Source organism: Larimichthys crocea, chromosome XI, assembly GCF_000972845.2.
Source record: "Larimichthys crocea isolate SSNF chromosome XI, L_crocea_2.0, whole genome shotgun sequence".
Lineage (NCBI taxonomy): Eukaryota > Metazoa > Chordata > Actinopteri > Sciaenidae > Larimichthys > Larimichthys crocea.
This window is the reverse complement of record NC_040021.1, coordinates 16,080,251-16,095,036: the sequence shown is the minus strand read 5'-3', so window position 1 is coordinate 16,095,036 and position 14,786 is coordinate 16,080,251. Positions and strand designations below refer to the sequence as shown.

General features: G+C 40.3%; 1 protein-coding gene across 3 annotated transcripts in view; it reads right to left on the bottom strand.

Annotated features, from left to right (window-relative positions):
• Positions 1 to 6,871: 6,871 nt before the first annotated feature.
• Positions 6,872 to 14,786, bottom strand: part of LOC104930013 (hormonally up-regulated neu tumor-associated kinase homolog B) — a 104,352-nt gene continuing 96,437 nt past the window's right edge. For all 3 annotated transcript variants that reach the window (XM_027284535.1, XM_019269860.2, XM_027284536.1), the window contains 8 exons: positions 13,486 to 13,541; positions 13,197 to 13,335; positions 12,866 to 12,993; positions 10,284 to 10,419; positions 9,426 to 9,603; positions 9,173 to 9,256; positions 8,208 to 8,505; positions 6,872 to 8,118 (listed from right to left, as the gene is read on the bottom strand). In XM_027284535.1, the coding sequence (XP_027140336.1) occupies positions 7,340 to 8,118; positions 8,208 to 8,505; positions 9,173 to 9,256; positions 9,426 to 9,603; positions 10,284 to 10,419; positions 12,866 to 12,993; positions 13,197 to 13,335; positions 13,486 to 13,541 (1,798 nt within the window). In that variant the 3' untranslated portion in view covers positions 6,872 to 7,339. The remainder of the gene's footprint in view (positions 8,119 to 8,207; positions 8,506 to 9,172; positions 9,257 to 9,425; positions 9,604 to 10,283; positions 10,420 to 12,865; positions 12,994 to 13,196; positions 13,336 to 13,485; positions 13,542 to 14,786) is intronic.

The following is a 14,786-nucleotide window of genomic DNA, read 5'->3' as shown; positions in this document are numbered from 1 at the left end:
CGAGCATGTCTGTCTCAGGTCGGCCAGTTTATTGTGAAAGTGTAGGTGCCGAGTTCTGCCTGTCAAAACAGCTGGCAGCCGATCATGATGGTTGCTTATCTTGACGGAATCTTTTTCATCCAGAAATATGACTCTCATTGAGCAATGATTCATCCAAACAATGTGCTGTGAGCAAGCCAGAGGTTTGGTCGTCCATTAAATATGTGATCCACCTCATTGTCTGGGTGCAGTCGAATGCAGTGGGGTTCGAAGTGTTTTTATTGACCAAAGATTCTCATACAATATACTGCATTGATCTCACTTTAGTCCACATTTTCTCTCAATACACTCTTATTCCTGCATTAAAGAGACCTTACTTCATATGCACGTACAGGAAAATAAGTTTCATGTTTTATAGACACCGTTTTGTGTTTTTTATTTTCAAAGGAATACTCAACCAAAAATCCCCAAAAGAAATTAGTATCAAACACTGTAGCGTTCTCCTTCACTAAGCTGTCATCAGCTTTGAACAGCAGGCCAGTTAAAAAAAGGAAAAGGCTATAGAAGCCAGACTGTCATATTCTTTTTTTCCCTTCATATTCTAAGTTTTCTCCTCTACAAAGGAAGTCAACACATTTTTCAGTGTAATGCTCCTTTAAAAAGTTGATATATTTCCTAATAAATCCTCCATTCATTAGGATAAATTGTAACTAATGACTTGGTAATCAAATCTGTTACTGGTCCTCCTCCAGCAGGACACTTTGTCTTTTTAGCTGAAGGACATCCCGACAACAATCTAACTATTATTCATTCATTCATTTTCCATTATCACTTATCCTTATCAGAGTCCCAAAGGGGCTGGAGCCAATCCCAGCTGACATCAGACCAGAGGCGGGGTACAGCCTGAACAGTTTATCTGATCTGTTTATCACACGGGTGACACACAGAGACAAACACCAATTTATGCTCACGTTGACATCCATGGGCAAGTATAAAGAAATAAGAGAGAGGAACACAAGACATGATGATAAAACACATCAAATGAGAGGGCGCTGAATGAACTAAAATCAGGATCCACTAAATAATGATAAAAGTGTGATTTGAGAGGAAACAGATTCAGCTATACAGGCAGTCTAAAACATTCCACCAGTAACTCATTAACATGAATAACTGCAGATAACTTACTAACTTTAGCTGTTGACTTATTAAAATGAAGTGAGCTTTCACTTCTGATAACTTCTTGTGTGAAGGTTGAGCTCGCATGTGTTGAGGTTAAGGCCATCTCCCATGATGTGCCGAGGTTAAAGTGACACAGTGTCCCTCTGGTCAGGGCGTCTCTTAGTGGATTAGCTGGTGTTGATCTTGAACTGACAGTTAATCAGAGGTGGTATCAATTAAACAGTGTTCAGCTCAGGTTACTGCTCTGCGGCACTGGACGTTTTGTGCGCCGCTGACCCCTGTGACTCATACACACACACTGTCATGGCGAGCAGCCGGAGACTGGTTAACCACTGCGCCACCCTGGACCGCTCCCCCCCTGCGAGGTGAGACTCAATTATGGATGACCATCATTAGAAACCAGACACGCCGGAACACAGGCTTGCCCAGACTGACACACACAAAAACACTGTGATGGGCATGGCGATTATTCTCAGAGACACCCAAGACTATTGAAGTGCTAATGGAGTAACACCATCCATTTCATTCCATAAGCATTGCACCCATAACCCCTGTAGCCTCTAGGTGACCATCAGTATGCTTTTTACATATCTATATGATCATTAGGTAATTAAAATTAGTAAAATTATGACACTGCCCCAAATTAAGTAGACTTCATTGCATTTCTGGATGTGTTTTTTCTAGTTTATCATACAGTAACAATGTGATATTCCTAGACAATGTATTTGGAAGTTGATGTTGGGGTCAGCCACATATAGGCTCTTTTGTCTGAGCTCTTAATCCCCTATTTGTTCTATGGAAAAGCAAACACAAAGGACACATCTCTCATCAGTCATTAACACAAGGGATTAAGATACAATACATCAAATGATGGAATATGCATCCATAATGTGCACAGCACACAATGAAGGGGTCAGCTTTCAGACTGGAATCTGGGTATGTTAGTATTCGCTGCATTTCTCTGCTGCCTCTTCGTCTACATCTCCATTCCTGTTTCTTGATATGATTTAATATAATTTGACATGATAGCAGAATTGTAGCTCTAGAGAGGCAATGCTAGTCCACTGATATATCTCAAAAACTATTGGACAGATTGCCATGTTGAGCCGCATTTTGTAATAACGGTGCATTTTGTAATAAACGTCCAAAATGTAATAACTTTTCATTTCATTTTGTAATAAACTGCCGCATTTTGTAATAAACTGCCCCAATGCATTTTGTAATAATTTTTGCCGCATTATGTAATAAGTTATTACATTTTGACAAGATTATTACAAAATGCAAAAAGTCTGCAATTTACATAATATTCTCTGTTAATGCAACCTTTGAATAGTGTACTGATAGTAATTGCTAAGTACTGCTACTAGGCTAATACAGTAATACTAATAATAGGCCTAGCTTTTACAAATACTTTAAAGTAAAATAAAATACAATTAATCTTTTAATAATCTTTTAATTAATCTAAACAAATAAACTATGCTTTAGAATTGTTATTACATAATGCACCATGTTATTACATTTCCTAGAAAATAAAAAAGTTGCAAGTGCATTTGGTAATAATCTTTTCAAAATGTAATAACTTATTACATAATGCGGCAAAATTTATTACAAAATGCGTCGGGGCAGTTTATTACAAAATGCGGCTTTATTACAAAATTAAATGAAAAAGTTATTACATTTTGGACGTTTATTACAAAATGCGGCTCAACATGCCATGAAACCTTGTAGACATAGGCACACCATCATTGGGTCAAAGTTTCAATTTCAACAATGCTTATGACTAAATATTTGGAGAATTAGGGGTACTTTGTGTTAAGTGCTAACTAGCAGATGTAAACACAATAAACTAAGATGAACATGATAAACATGAATATGGTAAAAGTTTACTAGCTCAGCATTATATAACAGTATGTTATCATTGTCATTATGAACATGCTCAAAACATAGAAGTATATGAAGCGAATTACAGAGGTGCTGCAATTGCATAAAAAAGGCAGTAAAGACATGATAAAGACATAAATCTGTAGGGCTGGTACATTGGCTATTTGGGGTAAATAACCTACAACCTCAAGAGGTGTGCAGTGAGTGCACATCCATACTCGACTGGACTGAAGACCATGGTGAAAAAAGAAAGACAAGGGTAACAGGACTTGTTCTTCTTTAATTCAGACAGGATAAACTCTATCTGTTCTGGGACTGCTTTAATAAGTAACTTGCTCAAGTAAAAGTACCAGACATGTCCAGGCATGTTTCGTGTCTTAATGAAGCCACAAACTAAATTAAATACACACATGCATGACTAACTCTGGTGACTGCGACTGGCCGTCTCTATAGCCCCTTATCTAACAGGGCATGACAGTGACTGAAACTTTAATGGAACTCGACCTACATTCTGCCGTATAGCAAACAGGAGCGAGAGAGAAATGGAAATGAGTTTGGGTGGAGGAAGGATGTTGGTTTCACCAAAGATCAAAGGCGAGAATACATCTCAGGACAAGAGAGGAGATAGTAGGTGAAGCGGTGTGCTGAGGTAAATCAGACCATTTCTGTGCCACTGCTTTGGAATAACAATTATTGACAAATTTGATTGGCAGTTGATTTGACCAGTAGAGGACATTAAACAAAGATATTAAGGTCCCAATTCAATGCAAATGGAAAGGTCTAACAAGGCTAGTTATACACAAATCATGTGTAGGTGTAGGGCTCAAGGGAAATGATCTTATTGTCAAAAAATCTGACATTCAAAACATTTTCATTTTCTCACCTGACCAAGGTAGCATTGTTATTAAAATGTCTATTTCAATACATTTGTGACTTGGTGTCATTGTTGAGATGTTACTTCATCAGTGAATTATCAGGTAACTTGTAACTTTTTTTTCCATCAAAAGAGTTTAGAAAAGATTTAAATTTAAAATGTTTAAAGTGTAGCTACAATCTTTGATCAATGAATTCAAACCAGTACTTTATGTATACCCTATAAGACCTTGAATTACTTCCTCTATCAGAGAAGGATGAACTCTACTGGATACTTGCAGTGAGCTTTACAGTATGATTTTGTGTGTTATGAAATTTTCTATCCTTAGGTTACACGAGGTCAGGTGTGGGTTTTGAGGTCCTCAGCAGTATAAGTTGTTTGGCTTTAGTTGGGAACAGTAGGTGCCCGTCTATCTCAACACTGTGGTGGCCAGGGTCAAAGAGACCTATTGCTGCCTTCTTAGACATAATAGATAGCTTGTCTCCAGACTAGAATATGCTGACAATAACAAAAAACATTCTCTTTGACTAATATTGTGCATATAGTATTTGTGGTGTTACCTTGGGGTTTAAAGTCTATGCACCAGGATGAGTTGGGCAGAATGTGAGACCGACTCAGGCACTTCTGATGCACCATGAGAGTGTCTCTAATTCTCCTTGGCCAAGCGTCAATAAAAAATACAGCATAAGACATCAGAGGCTCCTGAACACTTTCTTCCCTCCTGACCTTACCATTGACCTTTGACTTTAGCAATTTCTCCACAACACTGTGCACCAGCACAACTGAGGAAGTAAACAAGGTCTTAACATCTTGCTAAAAACCAGCATATAGCTGATACAACCTGAGTTGTTATGGCCAAATCCTAGTCAAGTTTCAAGTCATGGCTCAATACTTATGGGCAATTAGGCTTAAGAGGCAATTGTGTCTTCGTTCCTTCCACCGTTCAGCGCACAGAGCTAATTAAATATTCAATTTGTGTTTATGCATGTTCCAGTCTTATTTATTTTTAATTATTCTGGAATTTTACCAGCTCCAAACTTGAGACTTGAATGTTTTTGCTTTCACGTCCAAGTCTGCTTTTTGTGACCTGACACTTAAGCCTTCACCTCTCCATGAACTCTCTTTTTCTCTATGACACAAAGACATAAACTGCAAACATTAACAACCACATAGATTTGTAGAGAATCCCATGTGCTTGTATACTTCAGTTCTCTTTAGAAAAGAACAGGTTCCAAGTACTGAAGTACCAGTGCGCGATCAGGGATGAGATTACAATTTCAAGTACCGACTTGTAGGCTTTGGGTTGACTTTCACTTTTGCTTTGATTTTGTGGTGAAAGCGCACAAAAGTGTGTTGTTGATAATCGGCTGTGATCACATGAAAATGTATCTTTAAGCTGCTGCTTGATGTTACTGTTACAGGCTGATGGAGCAATGTTCACTGTAGCATGTGCGTAAACGCAATGTTCCGGTAGCCATGGATACATCCTTATGTGCAATGTGCATTATTAATCAGTTTTCCATACGTTGTTTGTTCAGTTATTACGCACATGCACCGCTCAGATTCGGTTTGACTGAGCTCAGTTCTCAGTGAGGAGGGAGGGTAGTGGACGTCTCCAGCATCTAAATCAAGCCTGGTTGGGCTATATACATGTACTGTAAACTGTAAGAGTTCAGTCACTTGTTTACACTGAAATTACATTAATTTGTTTCAGGATACAATGCTCTTGTATTTCCATAGGATTATTTAACTTGACTATTAAACAGCCATTCTTGTTTAGTGTATTGCCATTGTGCAGCATGAATGTGTGTGTTTGTCTGATACAGTATCAGAGCTTACTGGTTCATATCACTGTTAAGTAGCCTGAGAGGTAACTGGAGTGGGGGATGTATCCACCTCAGTGGGTTCAATCTGTCCTCATTGGGCACACACTGAACATAGCCCCATAGCCCAACACACACGCACGCACGTACGTACACACGCATAAAGAGTATCAGGTAGCAGCAATTCAATTATTTAGCAGCTAGAAGAGAGCCACGAAGCAGCAACCAGATTCCTCCACCTTGTTGCAGCACATCTGAATATTAACGATCCAGAGACAGTGACATGACGAAAGACGAGGGCAGACACCGATGGGGTATGACGGAGAAGAAACTCGCCAGAGATTTGGGGGAAAGATTGTTTCAGCTTGAATGTTTTGATATCAATTTGCTTTGTAGTATGACAAATGATTTAGCAACACATTTGAGACAGTGGTTTAGTGAAGAATTGGCTGTTGTGCAACCCTGTGTTGTGGTTGTAGGTTGGTTCATCATTGTAAAAACAATGTTGTTATAAAGTATCTTGAATTGTTTCCAAGTTTAGGTTACAACAATGGATTTGACTAAGCTCATAACTCGTCCAAAGACTACAAGTTTACCAAACAAGTAGTTGTGGTAACAAAATCTAGTTAGGAACAAATCAGAAAATGATTACAGACTAATGAGTGAACAAAAGAGTGACTAATTGTTTGGAAAAATTTGTAAGTTTCTCAAAGCTTTTGAGGAAATCAGGTAACCAAGAGCAATAAAGTCCATGTAGGGAAGAGTGTGTGGTGGATTGATGGGTCAAACAAGACCAGGGAGACTGAAGAAGAAACTATGGTGGTCATGAAAACTAACAAATATGGCGATTCAACATGGCAGACCTGCCTCGTCTGTAGATATAAAAGGCTCGTTCTAATTTCCAGGTGATTATACATGAATGAAAACATACTAATGAATTATATTCCCTTCCTGCTACTAGATACTCTTAAATCTTACACATTAGACCTTTAAGGGAGAAAATTCATATTTGGCTAAAAAGAAGAAATCATATTTGAGCACGATAAGCTGAGAAAAAACTCTGTTTTCACCTTAATATATTCTTCATTGAAAAAACTTGCCACTAAGACACACAACAACACAAAGGGTAGAAGTGAAGTGTTTTTACTTTGACTTTCAACGTTGGTACAAAAAGAATATTTAAGAACACGTGAATACAAATACAACCTCAAATCTGTGCGCATTCTGCACTTCACAGTGTGCTGGGTGGAGATTAATGTGTTCCCTAGCTACCAAAAGCCCAATTCAAATCCGTTAAGTCAAAGTTGAAATTTTGGCACTGCATCATATAAATGATGCGTCCTATGTGTCGAGTCCTGTTGGTGGCATGAATGGAACAGTAAAAGTAGAGAGTTATAGCATTTTTTTTTATAGCTGCCGTTTGAATGTTAAAATGTCTATGCACAGTTTTCAACTGCTGTCAGTATTTCATACCGTCCACCCATAATCTGTTCACCTGAATGTGGCGTCCATTTCAGCTTATCTGCTTTCTAAACATGTCACTAACTTCAGTCATCTCTTGACATAGCACCTTTTTTCCTTTTCGTGTCCCCCTGCTTATGTATCAGTAGTCCATGCTGTGTAGCTGATTCTTCCTGTCTGTCTTCCCCTGCAGGGCAGCAGGAAGCAGCGGCAGATTCAGGTCCGCCACCCGACGCTGGAGAGATGAGCGTAACTGAACGGAGTTACTCTTTGCTCCATTTAACACTCCCCCTGCCGTCCCTCTCTCTCCTCCTCCTGCTGCAGCTGACAGATCTTTTCTCTTGCCTCTCTCTTGCCTGAGGCTCTTAATGACCAAAGTATGTTGTCTTTGCGTGGGGAAGGCGGGAGGTTTAGACCCGTTCACCAGGAGTCCTGGGGGTGCGGGTCGGGTCAACCCAACCCATGTCATCTTCCTTCCTCGTCCGTCTTTCAGCCCCACGTTGCGCAGGCGGGGCAGAGGAGCAGTGGGTGATGTCTGTGTCCCCTCTATGCTACCCAGGTGGTCTCTGTCTGAGGAGTGTGCGGTGTGTGTGTCGGCCTCCAGGAGCATCCTGGGAGAGATGCCGTTCTTCTCGGTGGAATAAAATGTCTGCAGCTTCTCCAGGCGCTCGTTGATGCTCAGGTGATGAATGTGGTCGTCCTGGTGGCGGTTGTCATGGAAGCAGTCTGACCCAGGATCTGCCGCACCGTCTGATTGAGTAGTCCTGAGCAGGTGTGTATGTCGAATCTGTCTCGACGTGCCGTTGTCTCTGATTGGCTCAGCAGGTAAGGGGACTTGGCTAGGGGCGGAGTCACAGAGTTGAGATGCAGAGCTTTTAGGAGGAGAGAGATGGACAAGTTCCCTGTCCCCGAACACAGACACTGGAACACAGAAACACACAGATGCAGGACAGTATGTCACACACAGTGCTGTGGTGCAGCTTCTCTTTCTGGATGCTGTAAATCCTTACCTTCAGGAAAGAGTGTCTCTCTGGTGTCCAAGGTGATGGCGATCTCCTCATCAATGGCCCCATCCTCTGAAGACAAGCGTGTGGCGGAGGGTGAGGCATGGTGAGGGGGTATTGAAGGGGATGTAGAGTGAGGAAGCTGGGGTAGAGATGGAGAGGGTGGACGGTTCTCCACGTCCTCTCTCATGTCCTTTCTGCGCAGGTCCTCGGGCCTTTTCCTGTTGTTCTGACATTCAGTTGTCTGCTGGGCTCTGAGAGGTCTGCTGGACGGCTTTGAACTTTTCTCATTGGTTGGTTCATTCTAAAAAAAATAAAAAAAAACACAAGCAATGACTTTTGTTTGTCAGGAAGCCCAAGAATTTTTTCTACTGGCATAAAGGGGTAACAAAGGCTGTAGTCATCTCATTTGACCTCAAATAGTAAGTTGTCTGACTCTTTTCTAATACAGGCACGACACACCCTGTGCTTATACACACTTGAGTGGATTAGTGGCACAAGAAAACAACGCTACAGCATCTGTTTGAGGGCAAGAAAAGGCCAATAATTGTCCTAACTATCATTTATTTATTATCTACCTTTATATGTGGTTGCTGCAAAAATTCAAATGCACAAAATAAACCCTGATAATTACAGTGGCTATTGATACTGTTTTCCTTGGATATTCTGTTAATTAATTTGTTTGTCTGCAGTAAATACACATAAGTAATGCAACGTGTTGCACTGGCTTCCTTCATTACCATGAACAAAGGCACTGGAGTTTAATTTCAATCCTACATACACCTTGTGCATCAAATGTATATTAATCCATGACTGAAAATAGTCCCGAAGAAATTCACCATTATTCCTATTTACTAAAAGGATATTACTGAGCCTTTGAAAAAAAACCCTTCAACTCTTTAATAGAATACTATTATGTTAACATAAACACAAATAATGCAATCATTAAAGACTTTATTGGTAAAAATTACCTGTTGTTGAGTCTTTGATTCAGTGTTATTCCTCTCTCTCCATGTATTCTTGCTCGGAAGACTCCAGTCATTGCTCTCTAACATCTGCCAAATCGATCAGTTTTAGCCATTAAAACTTTACAGGAGAACATGAGAATGCTTGTATTTATTCATTTCTTAGGGTACCTTTATACCCGACCCACTTGTGTGTTACCGACATCAGAAAAGATGTGTTTACTAGTGTTTGTGTTGTGCTTGAAAATAAGGTGTGAACCTTGCTGGCCTTGGTTCCTTTCTGGTTCCTGCTGAGCTTGTTGAGCAGCAGGTGATAGGAAGCCATGATGGCGGATGGTCGGTTGTTGGTGAGCGTCTGTATGATTTCAGAGAGCGAGTAGCCGAGCGTCTCTGTCATGTATGCCAGCACAGAGGAGTTGAGATCCTCTGAACACAACCTGGGAAACAATGTGAGAGAAGGATGGGAAAACAATTAGAAAGATAAAGTGTGAAGGGTGAAGCAGAAAAGGATTTTAGGGTTCATTAAGGATTTGTTGGTAAGGAATGACCAGTAACTCAAGGATTTTGGTTTGACGATTTTCAACTGTGAGAAGAACAGAGCTGGAACAATTCTTGCTTCATTCATGTGGATTTTAGAAAATGTATTATTGCCAGGAGAAGCCATACATGATTGCATTTCCACACTGCGTAAAGTGATAAAAGTCTTTTAGTAATGCTATAATATACAAAGCTGTTACCCAACTGGCCACAAAAATTTTCATTTTGTCAGAAAACTCGCAGTGATTTCCTTCTTGGGTCTTTTGCCCACATTGTAATGTTTGCTGCAGAACTTTCCCTGAGGCTAGTCTTTGTGTCTCATGGTACAAATATACATCAAGTTACAAATATAGTGTAATATATTAAAAAAAAAAAGTCAAAATATACATTTTCATTAAAAAAATGTCAAACTTCATATGTTTAGATATATTTTAATAAAACATTTTTCCAATTTACTTATTTTTTTATTCAGTAAATAGTTCTATCATATATTTCTAAAGTATGCCAATTTATTGTATCTGCAGTTGTTTTCGTGTTTGTAGGCAGTGTGTGAAAGTATAGTCACACTGTAAAACTTTACCTGTTTTTATGACAGAGTGTATGTAGTGGTTTCTTGGCATATCCCTCGTTGATCCATCTCTCCTCCATCGCAGCTCTGATACTGGGTCTCTTAGCTGGGTCCGGCTCCAGGAGCGACAACACAAATGCTGCCGCACCTAAAGTGAGGGCACAAAAGAAGCTGTGTTTGTTTTCTTCATTTTCATAAATTTAGTGATTTCTGCATTTGGTTTGGTGTAAATTTGAACACACACATTTTGATCAATTGCGTGACTGCTCACCCAAACTCACAAACCCACAAGGAATTATCAACCAACTCTGTAGTTCCTTTCAGTTTTTACAGAGAGTTTTAGCTCTTTGTTTTCGTTTTCTGGCCCACACTTTGGTTCACTTTCACTGCTCCCAAAGCGGCGTTTTTGTCTGCTGCAGTGTGCCATTTTCAGAATTAAAAAAAACAAAAAAACTGAATGCTTACTTGCTCAACAGACATAATTACCAACTCGCTGGTGGAGCTTTTAGCAAAAGCTAAAGAACAAGATATTTTTCTCTCAGGAGTTGGTGGAGACCAAAAACAGAGCTAAAAGGACAACGACTTAGGTGTCCAGAAACATGACTCTAAATGAATGACAATGTTGTCAGTGTCACAACTTGTGAGAACAAGTTTGCCACATTAACTTAAAAGGTGACAATATGTCAGTGTTGTGTTCACAGCTTGTTTCTAAAACTTATTTTTTGCCAAAGTGGCCAGAAAAACAGTTATTGCAGGTTTAAATGCTATAATCAACCAGACCCATACATAAAAAACTGGCGTCTGTGCAGTTTGTTAGCATTCAGCTTTGGTTGCCTGCATGAACATCAGTAAAGACCGCACAGTAACAGTTGGTATTCTGAGCTCAAGCAACGCTCGTCAACAACCGTCTTGTTATAAGAATTAAACCCAAATGTGTTTGGAAGAGGTTATGCTGTACTTATATATAAAACAAGAATGTGCTTCACAGCGCCTCACATTCACCCACACAATGTTGGACATGCAAAGCTCTAGCCTGCTCATTTGGAGCAGCTTTTGGTTTGAGTCTTGTGTGGCTAAAAAGCACTCTGGCATGCAGATTGGGTTTACGATCAGACCACCAACTAAGCATGTATGTTTTTTTTAATGTATACCTACTATTCTTGCCTGGCCAAAATGGACCAAACTCAAAGAGCCAGCCCTGCAGTATCACTCATTGTAACTTCAGTGAACGCGCCATCAGAGACGACAGAATGGATCGAGGCAGAAGGTCACTCCAGGATCACAAAATTGAGCCTGTCAGCCTGTGACACAGAGCTGTCCTGTGACAGCCAAGCGGGGTTGATAGTTTGACTCCAGATGGGGATTCCCGATAAGCTCTACGGTCTGGAGGAGCAGATGGGTTCGAAAGGGATGGCTGCCGCATTCACAAAGATATAAGCCAAGACTGCTCCATCCAATCCAACTGCTACTATCAGTTGCCTCACTTTTGATGGCAGAGCCAAAGCAGCTCAGTTCAAGGTCAAATCGATTGTTTGTAACTGATAGAATCAAACACACCACTACAACAATAGTCCAGTACTAAAAAAAGTGTTAAAGGTAACATTCAAAAACATGCAAAAAACAGAAAAATAATTTCTAAAGATTTAAAATAAAACACAAAAGACAAAAAAGTGATGACAAAAAAAAAAGAGTTTACATAGTTTCAAAAATAGGCCAGTCTTACAAAATTTACAGCGAAAGAAAAAGAAGAAGGTGCAATTTGTAAAAGTGAAGTAGAGTTTGCAACATAACCCCTTTCAGAGCACAGTCTGTATGTTAATGTCCATGTCTCAGATACCCGCCTGTGCCAGCGATACAGCCACTAATCCAATCTTGTCACTGTTTCAGAGCATCAGAACTATACTGGTTTGCCCACAGTAACAGGAGCTATGTTTGTTTGTGGTGACATGGCACCGTGATGAGTGTAATGGAGTGACTGTGTGTGAGAGAGAGAGACTAAACTAAAGCAGAGAGAAACAGAGACACTAAGGCCACTGTGTACTTGGTACAGAACAAGTGGAAGAAGTAAGTGAAACATTTTTTCCTTCAGCTCTCTCTCCAATGACAAGTCTGCGGTCTGTAGAACGAAGATCCCAGTTTGTGTTCGCAGAGAGTGATTTAGAATAGCTGGACAAATATTTTTCACAATTAACATTACTGCATGTCCAGGATACCACATCCTATTTACCGGTACGTGTTGACTGTGAAACTAACGGAGACTTTTCCAAATAGAAATCCAGTCAGTGTGAGGAACATCTTTCATTTGGTCTTTAATATATGTCTCATTCTTATATTTCCCTGCAGGGTTGATTTTTGACTTTTTACTTTGTTCACAAAATAAAAAGTCTAATTTGTTTTGCTACTTTAACCACATTAGACATATTAATCATTCATTTGCGTTTTATTTTGTTTCATGTTTTTTCTTGTAGCATTTCCAATTTCAATTTAGACTATGAGCACACACTTGCCTCCTCTCCGAACAAAATGTACTATTAAACTATAAACACCTTACTTGTGCAAACAAAAAGATGTTACTGCAGTCTTTTTGCAGTTACCTTTGCTGACGTCACTGGGGATGCTGCTGATCTCTCCGTTGACCATCTTTTGGTGAAGGTGTTTGATGTTAAAAGGCTCAACAGTGAAGGGCAGAGTCCCTGTCAGCATGGCAAACATACTCACGCCTCTGCATACACACACACACACACACCAGTACACACAAGCCAAAAGTGTAGAAACATAAACACATTTACAAGATGCATACACAGAAACTGAAGTCTGTAATTAGTTTCAGACAGTAAATAACACCAGAGGAGAAAAAAAAGACTATAAGCTATGATGGAGCAGGCCGGACAGCAGGCCTCTTCAACAGACACTTTTATCACTTACACTGACCAGACGTCCACTTTGGGTCCATACTTTCTGTGAGCAAGCAGTTCCGGGGCTGCGTAGGCAGGACTTCCACACTGGGTGTTGAGGAGCTCCGGAGACAAAGATTCAGCCTTCAGAGTGTTACTCAGGCCAAAGTCTGTGTGAAACATCATCATTTTACCAGTGGAGCACATGTACAGATGTACTGTACAGCTAAGAATTGTTCTGCACTACAGATTTGTCCAACATTTTGCATCAGTATGCTGTCAGTCAGAGGTCACTTGAGAAATTAGGAATGTCAACATACCCACAATCTTTATGTTGTTATGTTCATCCAGCAGGAAGTTTTCAATCTTTAAATCTCTGGAGAAGGAAAGAAGAGAGAGAGCTGTTTGATCACAAAGAAAGAATGCTGTATTTTCATGGGCTCTGTCCTTAATCCTACAAGAATTTCAAATGTGATTTTCCCTTACAGATGAATGTTTTGGAGCAATATACTTGACTTTAGTCAATTTAAGAACCCCTGCAATGTGTGTTTGGCTTTACTAAGTCGTGTATTTATGGACAACCAGATGAGATGGGACCAGACTGGACCCACAGAAGCAAAGGAAAACCATCGCTAAATTTGGGTTTGGGTAGAGCTCAAGCTTCAAAAACCCTGGTGAAAAACAGTTTTATTTGCAATTTTTCTGGATGAACATTTAATGGTAAGTTGGTGGATTTGTTTCTTTTGGACCTATCAGTATTTTCAAATCAAACCAGTTTGAAATTTTTAGGCCAAAGTGACTTGCTCGCTCTTCTCCACTGAAGTAATATCTCTGTGTTCACCTGGAAAAGTTGCCTGACTCCCCAGTACCCCCGGCCTCACCACCAACCACACGGCCTGCTTTAAAACTACCGAGCTAAATGAAAATCTGTGGTTAGCAGAGAGAGAGATCCCCTATAAACTATAGCCTGGGAATAAGCCACGTTCCTTTCATCTGCATTCATCTAACCAACAGACACTCCCGGGTCTCAAAAATCCAGAGAACACTGCTCACACAACCCCCGAGAAAAGTTCAAAGACAGACGGAGGGAAGAAAAGAGGAAAAAAGAGCAAGAAAGAGCGACAGCAGACATTGTCATAAAGGATAAAATGTATGCGGTAAACCTACTGGATGTGGGTGGCATGAGGTGCATTTAAGTGCAAATTTTCCATTTATTTCCAGTTTAATCATTCCTATGTGGGAATGTGGTGCAGTGTGAGTGAGTGTGTGCATGTATGTGAGCGTGTGTGTGTGTGTGACAGAGAGAGGTGCTATTGAAGGGTCCAGAGCGACGTCGTTGAGGGACTTCATTAGAGAGGAAGTCCATGATGTTGTGATGATGTGTGAATCATGGCGCCGGCGCAGGATGATGAGGTCATTGCCTGGTAATCACATTCCCACCTTCAGAGGAGCCAAGGTCTTAAACCAAAGCCCAGCAGTGTGTATATTTTGTGTGTGGTGTGGTTGTAGTGTAAGTGTGTGTGTGTGTGTGTTTGCGTCTGGAGGGAGGTATTGGGTCTCTAACACCTACACATACTAAAATGCCACTAAAATAACACTCCCAGCTCCCACACTGCACTGT